Source organism: Symphodus melops (assembly GCF_947650265.1).
Source record: "Symphodus melops genome assembly, chromosome: 2".
NCBI classification, from domain to species: domain Eukaryota; kingdom Metazoa; phylum Chordata; class Actinopteri; order Labriformes; family Labridae; genus Symphodus; species Symphodus melops.
The window spans coordinates 4,430,441-4,444,396 of record NC_136692.1 but is presented as its reverse complement, the minus strand read 5'-3'; the positions used below and the strand labels follow the sequence as shown (position 1 = coordinate 4,444,396).

Sequence of the window (13,956 nt, the reverse complement as noted above, 5' to 3'; positions counted from 1 at the left end):
GCCTCAGTCTTGTTGCGGCGACCGAGGGTTTGAATCCGACCTCTGCCCTTTGCCCCTCTCTCTCCTCCCAGTGTTTCCTGTCTCTCTTCGGCTGTGCTGTCAAATAAAAGGCAAACATGCCCTTCGAAAATATCTTTAATCATCTTCAATGAACCATGAGGAGGTAATTCCACACTAATACGGGGGCCGCTAATAGATCCATGAAGGCTCCATATATCAATAGTGACAACTAAGTATAAAGATTCACAAAGTATATAGTGTTTCCTGATCACAGGAGGCTGTGCAAGATCCCTTACAGACACTGTGTCACAGTTACTTATCACCAGCTCTCAGCAGACAGTAACATTTTCTATCGGCTGAATGAGACAGTTTTAGCCACGAGGTTCGTTTGCACAGAAAGGGGGTCCGTATTTTTTCCCCCAAGTAATGAAACATTTAAATACGTCAGAGCACAGACACGTGGTTTACTCTCACTGTTGGATGTGCTTCGTGAATTTTAAACAGTTTGATTTGGTGGGTGCAAAATCTATGCACTCCTTTTGAGGAATCAGGCCCGGAGCTCAAACCAAGTGTCGAGGACATAACATGATATGGGAATTTACTTTCAGGTCGTTCACATGCTGTAGTGTTATTTCCAACTGTCATCCTCTGGTTCTCCACATTTTTTTAAAGTTCACCCCTCGTGGGCAGAAGAGGTGAGAGGGGAGGCCGAGGAGGGGAGCTCATTGGCTGTCTCCCCCTGTATTGTGTGCACTGTTTATACAGGAATGTGTAGATGTGATAACAAAAGATAAATTGGGTTAATGAACTGTATCAACAGAAATATTTATCTGCAACGGCTAACTGAACAGAGGAAAGAAAACACAAGTATTCTGGTGTTGTTTTCTCACTGTGTCTCTCACCAGTGATTCGTCGGTGCACTGGAACACATAGCAAACAAAGTGGCAGCTGCCTCCTTCCACTGTCTCCCTGCAAATGAAGCCGAAGTGATCCACGTGACGAATACCCTGAAAAGAAAAGTTTTTTTTTTTTTTTTTTTTAATTCAGAAGAGAGCAAAAAGTTTAACAAAACTTAACGGCTGACGTACAGGTCAGGTTGGGGGAGAAACAGGAAGTCTTGTACCTGTGAGCAGAAGGAGATTTCTCGGAAACTTTTCTCTATCGCCACTTTCTTCGTGTCTGGACTGATCAAAAAGATCTGAGACCTTCCCACCTAAAACAAAGACAAACAGGAAACACTTAGACCCTGTGTGTGTGCAGGTGGACTCCCAGGCTGGGAGCGCTGTGGCCAGTTTGTGCGGTGAGGTTTTTGTGGTGTTGTAGAGACAGCAATGAGAAGCCCACAGGGTTAAGATATTATGAGCCACGGCCTACGTTTTCACACTGGAAACAGCAAAGACCTTTCATAGACATGTGTTGTCATTTATCCTCTATACATATACATCTAATCGCAAGAAAGACTAAATCGTCGACTTGGTTTTCAAGTGATTTGCTAATAGAAGGTTTTATGAAAGGAACCTGTGCTAAAGAGGGCAGCTGAAACATCTACGTCTTCACTGTCGTGTTAAATGATGCGGGTTCATTTCCTCTCTTTTCAAAAAGTACCGGTACATTTTAGGACTGTTCCTCTTAATGGGATATCCCCGTTTCTACCAACACCAGAGCATGAGTCACTATCATTGATGAACCTCAGAGTGGGATTCTTAATGAGTCAAGAGTCTCATATCCTTTAAATCCCCGTGAGCCTTACCACTCTTAAAGTGAACAAGTTCCCCTTAATGGTTTCAAATGGGACTCACATCATCGACTTCTTCTGAGGAAAAAGAGGGAACTGATTTTTTTTCCGACAGATTTAGGGGATGATGTCACAGGGATGAGGTTACTTTGTGGCCTTGTTCAGTGCAGCAGCAGGATGTATCATCAGTGTCAACAACATGTCTTTACATGCTGAGAGGAGCAGACCGCAGCGATTCCTGTGTCAGTGGTCACCCTTTCCTGTCGGGGTCACAAACAGGAAATGTGCTCATGGCAGGAGGTCACAGAGGTCAGATGAGAGGTGAATGAAGGGCAGCGTGAGTGAGCTCACTTTGAGCAGCAGTCAGCATCGGCTGCTGCTGACTCATTTGGGGATTTATATCTTCGCCTCGCTCGGGTTCTCCGAGTCCTTCATGAGAGACTGCACAATGACTTGTTATTTCAGGGATGAAAAACTGCACTACACTGCACCACTCATCTTATCGCAAAGAGGTGCGCAGATATGAATATGTGTGAAATGAAAGAACTCATGATCACTACCGCATTGGTTAATTCTGACACAGTAAACCACAGATATGGCACTCACCCACTCGCCCTCCCCATGATAAGAAAGCATTTCTATCTGCATCTTTAGATAGGACGAAGCTGATCTTGAAATGTCACACACAGGCACACTGGCACACACAGAGTTCATCAGATAGAACATGTTTCAGTTTGTCTACTCTTCATGTCTGCTCAGTATTTCTCCTTACACTCTCTATAAGACACAGTCACCTGACAAGTCCAGCTACAACTTCATCTTTCTCAATATAACCGGCCGAAAAGAAGCCAATCATTGCATGTAATAAGTGATATTATCTTCCTGATATGTTCATGAAATAAGATGTTAATGTCAAGCAGCATTAAGCTCATACTTTTTTTTCCCTCTCTGCACTGATTTTTACTGAAACAAGTAATGAAGGCGTCACTTTGGATCAAAAGGTTCGACCTGGAGTTCTAAGATATTCTGACTAATAGATACGATGAATAATCTTGATGTCATTGGAGTTTTTTTGCAGTGTAAATACAGAGAACAAAATGAAGCAGAGTTATTATTAGAGCATACTTGCTCTTGTTTTTGTGTGCATGCACGCTCATGAAAGTTTATACCGTAAACAGCATGGTCCTGTTCTCCTGCAGGCTGGTGGGCTGGACTCCAGCGGAGTGGGCGTGTGCATCAGTAGTGTTGTTGTTGGAGATCTCGGGTGAAAGTCCATTCTCATCCAGGGCCTGCAAACAGGGAAAGCTGGGGTCTTTTTTAAACAGGACGGGACGCTTCCCCGCGGTCGGGCTCTCAAGTCCGTTGGCCTGCAAGGATAAAGCCCTCCTCAGCCCGTCCGCCACTCTCTCTCTCTCTCCTCCTTTATCAGCCGTCCCTGAGCCATGCAACTGGCTAAACTTCTCGATGCATTCGTCGATAAGAGCGGGAGGGGCTTTCTTGTGAGCGACGCTCACGCGGCCGCAGAACAGCACCTCGAACTTCTTGGAGAAGGTGGTTGGAGAGACGACGCAAGGTGGCGCCGCGGACGTCGTCTTCGCGGAGTGAGAAGAGAAGCTCGGCTCAGACAGATCCCGGCCGCCGCTGGAAGTTTTGTTGGAAATGCTGGTGATGTCATTGCTGCGTGCGGAGCTCTTGCCAGCCTGCCTCAACGTACTGATGATCTCGGGAACCTGGAGTGAAGAGCAAGCAGGAGATGAAAAGGTGTAGAAATGTAGAGAAACACTTCCTGGACTGTCAGGAACAGGAAGTATTCAAGCAGCGCTCCTGATTCACTGCGGTTCAATATGTTTGGAGTCACATTAACCGTGCAGTCTAAACCTGCTTAACAACAACTGGAGTTGCAGATTAGTAATCAGGAGAACAGAGGCCGAGCGCTGCCTCACTCTGAGTCTCTGGATGGAAGCCCACTTGGATCCAAGACTCAAACATAGCAGTTCATTATAAAGTTAAAACAAGTTTCCTGTCTACTGAGAGACTGTACACAGTTATGGCCCTTCATAAACTTTATTCAGGAAATGCAATAAATTGAGACTGTGTGTTACTTGGCTGTGAAGCTCCTTTATATAATCTATGTAAGCAGTCGCTTTTCAACCTCACAGCCTCACAACAAAAACAGAATTAAAACACAGAGAGAGAGCTTTGTTGCTCTTGGACTCCTGAAGCATAAGATTGAGATCTTAGCCTGGATGTAAACTCTGAGAACTTCTGAAAGTAAATTCAATCCAAACAGGACAGTTACTCTTCTTCTCTGCTGCAGATGTTGTTGCTTTTGTCTTGTTTGTTTTTTTTTTTTTGCTGATAAGCAGAAATTACAGGTTAAAGGAGGACAGCCTAGAGAGGATGTAGTGTGTAAGTCAGGAATCTCACACACACACACACACACACACACACACACACACACACACACACACACACACACACACACACACACACACACACACACACACACACACACACACACACACACACACACACACACACACACACACACACACACACACACACACACACACACACACACACACACACACACACACACACACACACACAAAGCCTTTTCCATGAAAACTCTTTCCATGACTAACACAGAGGATTTCCATGACCATTTAAGCAGATTGACACATCACTGATGCCAGTTTGAGGCTGCAGTCGCTCAGGCAGTGGAGAGACAGAACGGTTACCAGTTCAGGTACGGTAACCCGTACGGAAGCCAGGTGGTGCCAGTTCACTTCCTGCGTACTGCTGAGGTGCCTTTGAGCAAGGTACCAAACAGCCCCTTCACTCTGATCTCTTCATAGGACAGGAGCAACAGTACCATGCCCCAGGATGAAGGAGGTGTAGCGTGCTTCAGCCTGCTGTGGATCACTGCACTTCAGTTTGGGTTAAAGCAGGAACCTTTCTTTTTAAAAGCTGCAGTAGTTCATGATGAAATAAAGTATAAAGCTTCAGCTAAACATGCAACTGTTGCATCTGGTGACACAACGTGTTACAAGAGTTTTCACCGCTGCCTGTCAGCATCCTGATGACCTCGACTGTGTTTCCTTCCAGGGACAGCGTGTGCTGTTCATCTGCAGCCTTTTACTGATAGCTGCTGCAACATCAACACTGTAACTGACTCACAGTCTCATCCTCCAACAAAAACCTTCATCACCAAATGCAGTCAGGCAGACGACCCTGCTGCAGGTCGGAATACAAGAGGAGCCAAAGTCAAAGCTGCAAACACACCTTTTCTTACTTTAGTTTCTACTTTGACGTTTCCCAAGACAACTTCCTCAATGCAGATGAATTAAACGGAAACAGGGAAATAACAAGAACCAAGTATAAGTCTACCACGCGTGAACTTTCTTTAATTTACACACACACACACTCCAAGGAACCAAAAGGAGGAAGTAGACAAGCAAAGTGACGGTTGATTCATTGGTGATGTCATCAGTGGGAGATGACTGAGTGAGTCTTTCACACACACACACACACACACACACACACACACACACACACACACACACACACACACACACACACACACACACACACACACACACACACACACACACACACACACACACACACACACACACACACACACACAGGACCGTCAGTCAGGTCATGCCGTGTCTTGCATCGGCATGAGGTGTGCTAACTTCTGCTCGTTTATCAAAACAATTCCTGGCTCACATGTTGTGCTTTGTTCTGATCTGTGATGTGCTCACCAGGATGTTATCTGTGAAACACTTTGAATTTAACCAATTTAACCTGTTGAAGAAGGCAACACAACAGCACAGTGGGTTCAGTTGTTAAATACATCTGGGATTTTTTTTTTAACTAAATAAAACGTTAAATTTGAGTTTGCTTTGTTCACAACGACAAGTCAAAGTTTAATCTGCTGTATTTACTCTTCAGATCATTTCTGCACAGAACTCCTGAACAATGTTTAGAAATGTCCAGGATCAGCTGCACGTGTTTCTCACTCTGTGTGTTCTTGCAGCCCTTAGCAAGACTTTCCACGTTAAGTCAGGCTGAGATGATGAGCTGGAGCTTTAAGGTCAGGACCTCCTTCAACAAGGATGTGGACTTAAAGAATAAAAGAGATCAGGGAGAGAGAGAGAGAGAGCGCACGAGAGAGAGAGAGAGAGAGAGAGTGAGAGAGAGAGAGAGAGAGAGAGACAGGTTTGTTTGGTTCAGCAGCACAAATCTGAATCACAGAAAGCTTCAAGGCCTCGGGGCCGTTTATCTGCAAACAACCAGATTGACTCCCACACTGACGGTACAGACAGACGTCACACCAACATGCACAAACTCCATGAGTGACCATTTCCTGTGTGTCCTTAAATGTTTAAACTATCTACCCAGAATTCATTTTTCTCTGTTTGTTTACATTCCTCATGAACAGGAGAAGTTCTCCTTTAAAGACTGAAGAGAAGACGTCAACACAGAGCAGGACTGACTGCACCCCTGGCTCCTCTTTAATATACTAATATAATAGTTTCATAGGGCAACATGGTCATGTGACCATCCTGAGTTATTGTGATCATTAAATTACATCTTGTTAACTACATGTCATTCCTTTTAAATCATGGAAAAAAAGCTACATCCATAAACATGCCGGCCTTATCCGACCAGCTCCCCCCTGAACCTTCAGACCTCACGCTGAGGAAATCCTGAGAGGCTGCTGAGAGAAGTCCAGATCCAGTCTGAGTGAAAAATCACACACCCTGAACACTTCAGGTTCATGTAACGGCAGAGATGCAGGTTTGTTGGCCTGAACTCAACCTCCTTCACTTGTACATGTCGTGTTTCATATCCTACATACGTTTACACTGACACACAGTGTCCAAAATCATCTCTTCAAGAGAGGAAAACTGAACACCAACAAGTTACCAACACATCTTCCTCATCACCAGATGCAGGTTGAATGACACCAGAGCTGCATGGTGACCACGACTACAAGGCTTCAGGAGGTCGGTGGACGCTCGCCGGCCGACTCAAACGTCTTTGTTCCAATGAGTCGTGTTTAAAAGGCTGCTTCCTCCTCTCTCCCAACGTCATCAGCATCCACACACGCCGTGGTCTCTCACCCTCGAGCTTCAAGTGTCTCCTTGTTTTGAACCATCCTGGCATGAGAGCTGAGTCTGCTCTCTGTTCACTAACAACAGACCTCTGTGTTTGGCTTAGCCCCCCCTCCATTCATCAAACACTTCATCCTGTGCCTCCTGCTTTCACTGCTTGATACTCTGAAACACACTTTGTCCTCTCTTCTCTCCTCCGTGTTCCTCCGTCATTACACACAAAAGTCCGATGGAGGAGGAGGGAGGGGCTGTGTGTTTTCTAGTCCTGCTTCAAACTTGACCTTCTCATCAAAGATTCCACACGCCATCAATCACAAATCTAATCTGGTGATTCATCGTGTTTGAATCCGTTGACATCCACGCATGACAAAACCATGTATGGACAAAATGTGTGCAACCCGTTCTGCAGCGCAGTAATCATCTGGGTTATCTTGTGTTCATGATGGAGAAAAGCCAGCAAACTAATCACAATTCAAACTTGATGAACTGCCTAGCAAAAAGCAAACAAAGACTGACCATGTTCCGTGGGGTTTTTAATCATGCTGGAACGCTACCAGAGGAAGGTGATTTATTATACATCATCCACCACAACAAAGAAGGAGCACGGTGACGAACAGGACGCCATCATACAGGCGAAGGAGTCTTCCTCGCGGGAGCTTTAAGTGGACTCTGTGGACAGATCAGGAAACCAGGAAGACACACTGAGGGCTGACGTGTGGCACAGCACTGAGGGTGGGAATCGAACCTGCGGCGCTGGAAGACTACAGCCTCAGTGGATTCAAGGGGCGGGTCACCTATCTTCTAGGCCAAGTCAAGTTTGTCTTCAGACTTTGAGCTCTCCCCCTCTCCTTGATAAAATAAGGCTAATGCTAACGCTAACACGAAGAACATAGACAGGCTGAGTCACAAAACACCACACAGCATCTATCATGATGCCATGTAGGGTCACAATCTTTCACACAGACACACACACACACACACACACACCTTCAGTTGTCATCCACCTGTGTGCTGAAGCGAGCGAAGCAGCTCTCACTGCGTACGTTAGCTTCAATTTCACAGGAATGTAACGACACAACATGGATGAAGCTCTCGTCTAACCAAGTCCCTGAAGGTGATTTATGCGGGAGACATATTAGATGGCGGCGGCGTTACGACACAGACGACAGCTCCCACGATCCCGTTTACTACTTTTTGAAAATCATCACGCTAAGCTAGGCAGCAGTAGAAATCACAGAGAGAACACGTTCATTTCTTTTGAGAAAACGACGGCTGTTAGCCGATTCACAAAGCTGTGACGAATGAACACAGTCACATGTCGCGGACGTCACGCTTTATCTTCCATTAAAAAAAAAAAAAAAGAGTTTTTATTTAAACACTTCTGCTTTTTTAGACGCCTTCCTTTTTTTAGCCTGCTCTGAGGGCTGGATTATGAGGATTGAAGGGTCCGACTCTTCGAATGAGCTCAAAACACACAGCAGCACAGTACAGTGTGCAGTTTGGGAAAATGTTTGTATGAGGCTGATGTCAGACAGGAAGGCGGTTGGACGCAGCCTCAGGCGCTGACCCTCAGACGTGGCCTCTCACGGGGGAACAGTCTCTCTCACAGAGCAGGAATTAAATCGAGCTACTGTAGCAGCGACCTCAAAAAGAGGGAAGTTACACAAGTGGCACAGGTAACAGAGAAGCTGCAGTTCAGCAGTAGATAGTTGCCCAACAAACACTGAAAATCAAACAAAGGATGATCCAAGCGACAGTGTAGATTAAATGTCATTTGAATACAGAACAGTCGACTAGATTAGATTTATTAAGAAAACATTCAAAAACACCAAACGTATTCAACATTTGAGCTCCTCTGCAGCCGGGTCTGATGAATATAAATAATTAACCAACATGTAATTCTGGTAAAGAAGAGCGAGGGTGATGAGTTTGCAAACACGCACATCCCTAAATCAAACAGAGCCATGCTACGCCGGCTCTCTTGAAATAACTCCTTTTCATTTGGATGTTTAAGTTGCTCAGTAACCAGTTACACATGTACTGTTTTTAATCTATAAATGAGTAAAGCAAAGACAAAATCTGCATTCCCAGAAAAACGCTCTGGCCTGAATGTGTCCCACTGGATTAAATGGATATTCCACTTGCTTGAACCGGACTGGAGATTACAGGAAGTAGATGTTACAGATGAGCACAATGACTCGCAAGCCAGCCAGCCAAGGAAATCAACAAGGATGACTGGCCAACAAAAGTTCCCATCCTGCACTTCCCATGCCCATGTGCCTGGGTCTTGTGACTTGTGGAGCATGGCCATAGCTCCCTGGAGTTCAAAGTCCAGGAGCCATACGACTGACGATTCGACTGACTGCAGTGTGCAGTAAAGAACATGGAGTCAGTGTTCGTGCAGGAAGTGTCACTGGGTCACTAAAATGGGAAACCACAAGGCAGTCCAACACACACTGACGACACTGTAGGAGAAGACCAACTCATTGAAATGTGATAACAGACCTGGGGTTTAGGTGAGAGAGGCGCACAGATTAGAACAGTGTTCCCACCTTAGAAGAGCGAGGAGTGTTTTAGGGTAAAGCCCCAAAACTGAGTGGATGACAGGTGAGGCGAGAGAAGGAAAAAAAAAAAAAAGGAGAGAGAGAGACTGTTGGACAAATAGACAAAAAGCAGAGCCAGATCTGACGGGGACAGACTGCTGGTTATATAAAGACAGGAAGGTGTCTTAGGTTTACTGGCGTGTTTTTACAACAGTGCAGCGACTGTGTCACATGAAGAGGGAGGCAGAAGCATGTGAGACCAGGGGATTACAAGAAGGGAGTATGCCAGGAGAGGCATTTCAAACCCAAACAACAGTCTGAAATAGTTTGGATAATCATTAAACCCTTTCACTTTTAAAGAGGTTTTTTTTTTCTTCCAAAATCAAAATACAGTCCAGGGTGCTCTAACAAGAGGAGAGCGGCTGCTGTTTCATGTGTGGAAGCTAAAGGTCCGCTTTGCAACAAGTCATTCTGGTGAATTTCTACCAAACAACATTTGTAATTCAAACTAAATTAATCTCAAGAGGGCAGCAATCATCATCCCAACCATATGATCAGAAAACTAAGAGGCAAAATTCAAAAAGGACCATTTATTCTCACACTAGGTCTCACCTCAAGTTAAGGACATAGAGGGCATGTAAGTGAAACCAGCCGTAAGAGAGAGGAGTGAGAGCCTGAGACAGACATGATGTGACTAATAGGACGAAGACAACCCGCTGCCTCCTGGTTCAGGAGTCCTGGGATGAGCTCAAAGGCTGAGGAGGTGATATCGCCATGACTCACTCCTCCATTCAGCTGGTGCTTACAACTGCTAAGCAAACTGGATTTTCCCGTATGCCTCTCCATTGAGGGTCTGACAGCCAGTAAGCTGCTGTTTAACAGAGCCAGCACCCAGTCAAGAGGAGAAATATCTGAAAAAGGAGAATAACCATGCAGTGTTGAAAGAGAGGTGTTGGGCAACGGCATGAACAAAGAAGCTCTCCTGTGCAGCTTCCTCTGAATCAAATGACTCTGTGAACTCCTACAAGAAAACAGCTGATGTTTGTTTTCATGACTGAATGAGCTGCATGTTATCCTCCCAAGTCACTTGAACATTTAAGAAAAGTGTGAAACAGGTACATCAGCACAAGCTCCGTGTTTTCACAACAGACAGAAGGAAAATCCAAAAGGTTAGTGGGTCAATTTACCTCCAGGCAAAAAATGAGCAAAGTTACAGATACATTTTCTAAAAATAACAGTAATAATAATAACAGGGACGGGGTTCAAATCCCACCTGTGGCTCCTTTCCTGTTCTGCCTCAACCAATGTCTACCTCTAACCACTGCACTGTCTCTAGATAAAGGCATTATTACCATCACTTATAAAGTAGTAGATGTGTTAATATCATTCAGACCACTGAACACACATCCTGTTGTGACAAACAATCTGATGAAAACAAAAATAAGCATCATTTACAGTGCAGTGTGGGTATTCAAACACTGATTGACTTGTGTGCATGCAGGAAACTATCCGGTATTTTAAACTTCAGGGAAAGTTTGAAAACCAGACATTAAATATCAGCCGACAATATGAATAAACTTGTTTTTCATCATCCTGAACTTTATAAAGGTAATGAAACTGTAAGTCAGCAGAGGAGAACTAGGTGAGACTGTTTATAACCAGCAGCAACTATTCAAGTGATCACCCAGTAATCTATGACCAGATAAGGTAACCAACTACAGCAACACCCACACGTCCTATTTATTTCATAGTAAAAAAACAAGAAAAAAAGAGTAATGTTTATGTTGTATGTTAAATTTGACTAACAGTCACAAACAGGCACATTTGACTCGAAGCCAACCCGTCTCAGCTAACTTATAAGTTAATAATATAATGTTGAAACGTCCTTTTTCCGTCAGAGGAAAATTTACTGAACATGAAACTTCAAATAAACTTGACTTTTTTTTTTTTGCTAACAACATGCTAACGTGAACGTATTCGAACTAGCTCCGTTAACGTTCAGCTAACCGTCCATGTAGCTCTCTGAAGTTCACTCACATCTTTCTGCTCCTGTCTGCTGCTGTTGAACAAGTTGAGCCGCTGGAGTCGAGCTTTCATCCCATCCGCCATAAACTCAGTAAAAACAGGAGCTGTGTGATTACTTTTCCGTAACTCGATCCTGACAGTGTGAGACTCTTCAATAATTTCATTTCATTGGAAAGTTGATTTTTGTCTCACTGCCTGCCTGGAGACGAGGTGGATCCTACTAAGTTAATTGAGCCAAAAAAACAGCTGCAACTCATCCGCTTTCAAACACATTTCAAAGTAAGATCGTTCTAATCGTTTCATGTGGATATCGCCTAAAGAAGCGCTGTGATCCACTTTTATTTTGAAGGAAATTTTAAATTTCCGGATTCATCGTGGCGAACTGGGATTTACTTGTCGCAGCTTTAACCCACCAATAAACTGAGAGAAAAGGGTGGACTCGGTACTTGTCCCGGGTCAGTCAAACTTTAGGCGGTACACTTTTGGGGTGGTTTCCACTTCACCGTTACATGATTGTTTAGATAGAGTCTATAATCTGCTCACACACATTTGGTACATAAACAGTGTTTCCTGTCCAGGAAGAGCAGTTATTAATGCTCCTGGGATGCAGCTGCAGCTGGGAGAAGGAGTGAACTTCATGACCCAGAACATTTCCAACAGTTTGAGGAATAGTAGAAATAACTCAAGACACTAGTTGACCCCGTTTTGTTTTGATTGGGTTAATTATTTTAACAGAGTAATATCAATTATAATATAAAAAAAAACATTAAACTATTCCATATGAATGTGTGGGTTTTTTTTGTTTTACAATAAATAGCTACCAGCACTGCAGTGAAACAAACCAATAATCATGTATTAAACCTTTACAATGAAACACTGTGAATTTTGTAAATATACTGTGGGGACACCAAGTGGTCACTTTTAATTTCAGGAGCAGCAGGGGAAATCCAACCGGACGTTTCTCTCTTGATCTCTTTAGGGTTTTGAATGTTGCTGATGAAACATTTTACAGCATGTATATGATACCAGCTGTTTAAAAAAAATAATATTTTTTGTCATTAGGTGTTAGTTTAATGTGCCCCGTCAGAGTGTATGTAGGAGAGGAGGGAGGTAGAGTCTGTCCTGTCTTCTATATTTATCTCAAACCAGAAACGTCTTCCGCTGCGTGGAGATCGACCTTCCTCTCTCTGTGCGTTTATGAAGCAGCTCAGGGGGGGTGTCACACAAGACACACAATAGGAGGGCTCCCTTACACCTCCTACTTATGTCCAGCTTCAAGATCAGCAGAGATGAGATGTACCCATTTACCCACAGGGGGGCGCCAAATCAACATAAACTTCAATGTCCTCAAGTAGCTTTAAAGTTCCCATAAACTGAAACATCCAGATGTATTTAAGACTGAAACATGATAACGACTGAAGCCCTGAACAAGCTTCCACGCTGACAGGCGCCTTCTTCATATGAACTAACCGTGAAAAGCTGTATTGTATAACATGGAGGAATTTGATTAGATCTTTAATTTAATGTATTTTTCATTTTATGGGGCATTCAAGTTAAAAATGTTATAATGCAATCCTTGATAAACATTTGACTGTTCTGAATATGAAATTGAGATGTAGATTCATCTGCTGGTTGCTTTACACCTCCCACACTTGAAGAAATAGAAATGGCAGATTTAGTATGTTTGGTGTGTGTGTGTGTGTGTGTGTGTGTGTGAGAGAGAGAGAGAGAGAGCCCGGGACATGGCGAGAGTAACAGGTGGTCAGAATGACATCATCATCACATTCCTGAAAGAGCTGAAGAGAGACTGAGAAAACAAGCGTGCACACACATAGACGCACAAACACAAACACACACACACACACACAGACATATGAAAACAGACGCCATGCCTCAAGAAGTGGTTGCCATGGTAACAATGTTCCACATCCTGTTAGGCTCATGTAAAAAAAAAGTGCCATCACTTTCACTGAAGCAAATAGTGCACAGTCATAACAACACATGAACAGCCTGCCTGTATGAATAATGTTCTGAAGTTCACGTTTATCCACGCGTTGCATTGACACCACAAACAGTGCATGCAGGGATATGTATACACACTCTGCCTTATTTACAGTACATGCTGGCTTTTCATTTATTTACAGTATGTCCAGGTATGTGTTATGTGAGCACAGAAATGCGTTCATGAGTCCGGAGAGAGAAAGTCAATCGCATATCATGCATGTTATATTTTGACTTCTTAGAATTAAGACTCCAATTAAGTACTGTTTGTTGTCTCTTTTTTCAGCTGACTGTTTGAAGTCTTCGGTATGTCGGTCAGGGCACGGGATGAAGAAGCTATCAATTTCAGGCCTGGCTTGGGACACCAGCTGCAGCTACAAATTGCACGAAGGCTGTTGGCGGAGTGTGCCATGTAGGAGTATGGGTGAAAGTGTCTTGGTCAGGAGTGTGCTGGTCAGCACAGAGGAGCGAGGGGAATGTGTTTGTTGGCATTGTTGAGGGGAACACTGTGGAGAGTACACACACA

At 44.0% G+C, this 13,956-nt stretch overlaps 1 protein-coding gene across 3 annotated transcripts in view; it reads right to left on the bottom strand.

The window, feature by feature from the left end:
• The window catches only part of tbc1d1 (TBC1 (tre-2/USP6, BUB2, cdc16) domain family, member 1), a 37,732-nt gene extending 26,090 nt beyond the window's left edge, over positions 1-11,642 (bottom strand). For all 3 annotated transcript variants that reach the window (XM_079338339.1, XM_079338340.1, XM_079338341.1), the window contains exons 1-4: positions 11,442-11,642; positions 2,905-3,465; positions 1,124-1,213; positions 903-1,007 (exon numbers count right to left, since the gene is read on the bottom strand). In XM_079338339.1, the coding sequence (XP_079194465.1) occupies positions 903-1,007; positions 1,124-1,213; positions 2,905-3,465; positions 11,442-11,513 (828 nt within the window). In that variant the 5' untranslated portion in view covers positions 11,514-11,642. The remainder of the gene's footprint in view (positions 1-902; positions 1,008-1,123; positions 1,214-2,904; positions 3,466-11,441) is intronic.
• Positions 11,643-13,956: the final 2,314 nt, after the last annotated feature.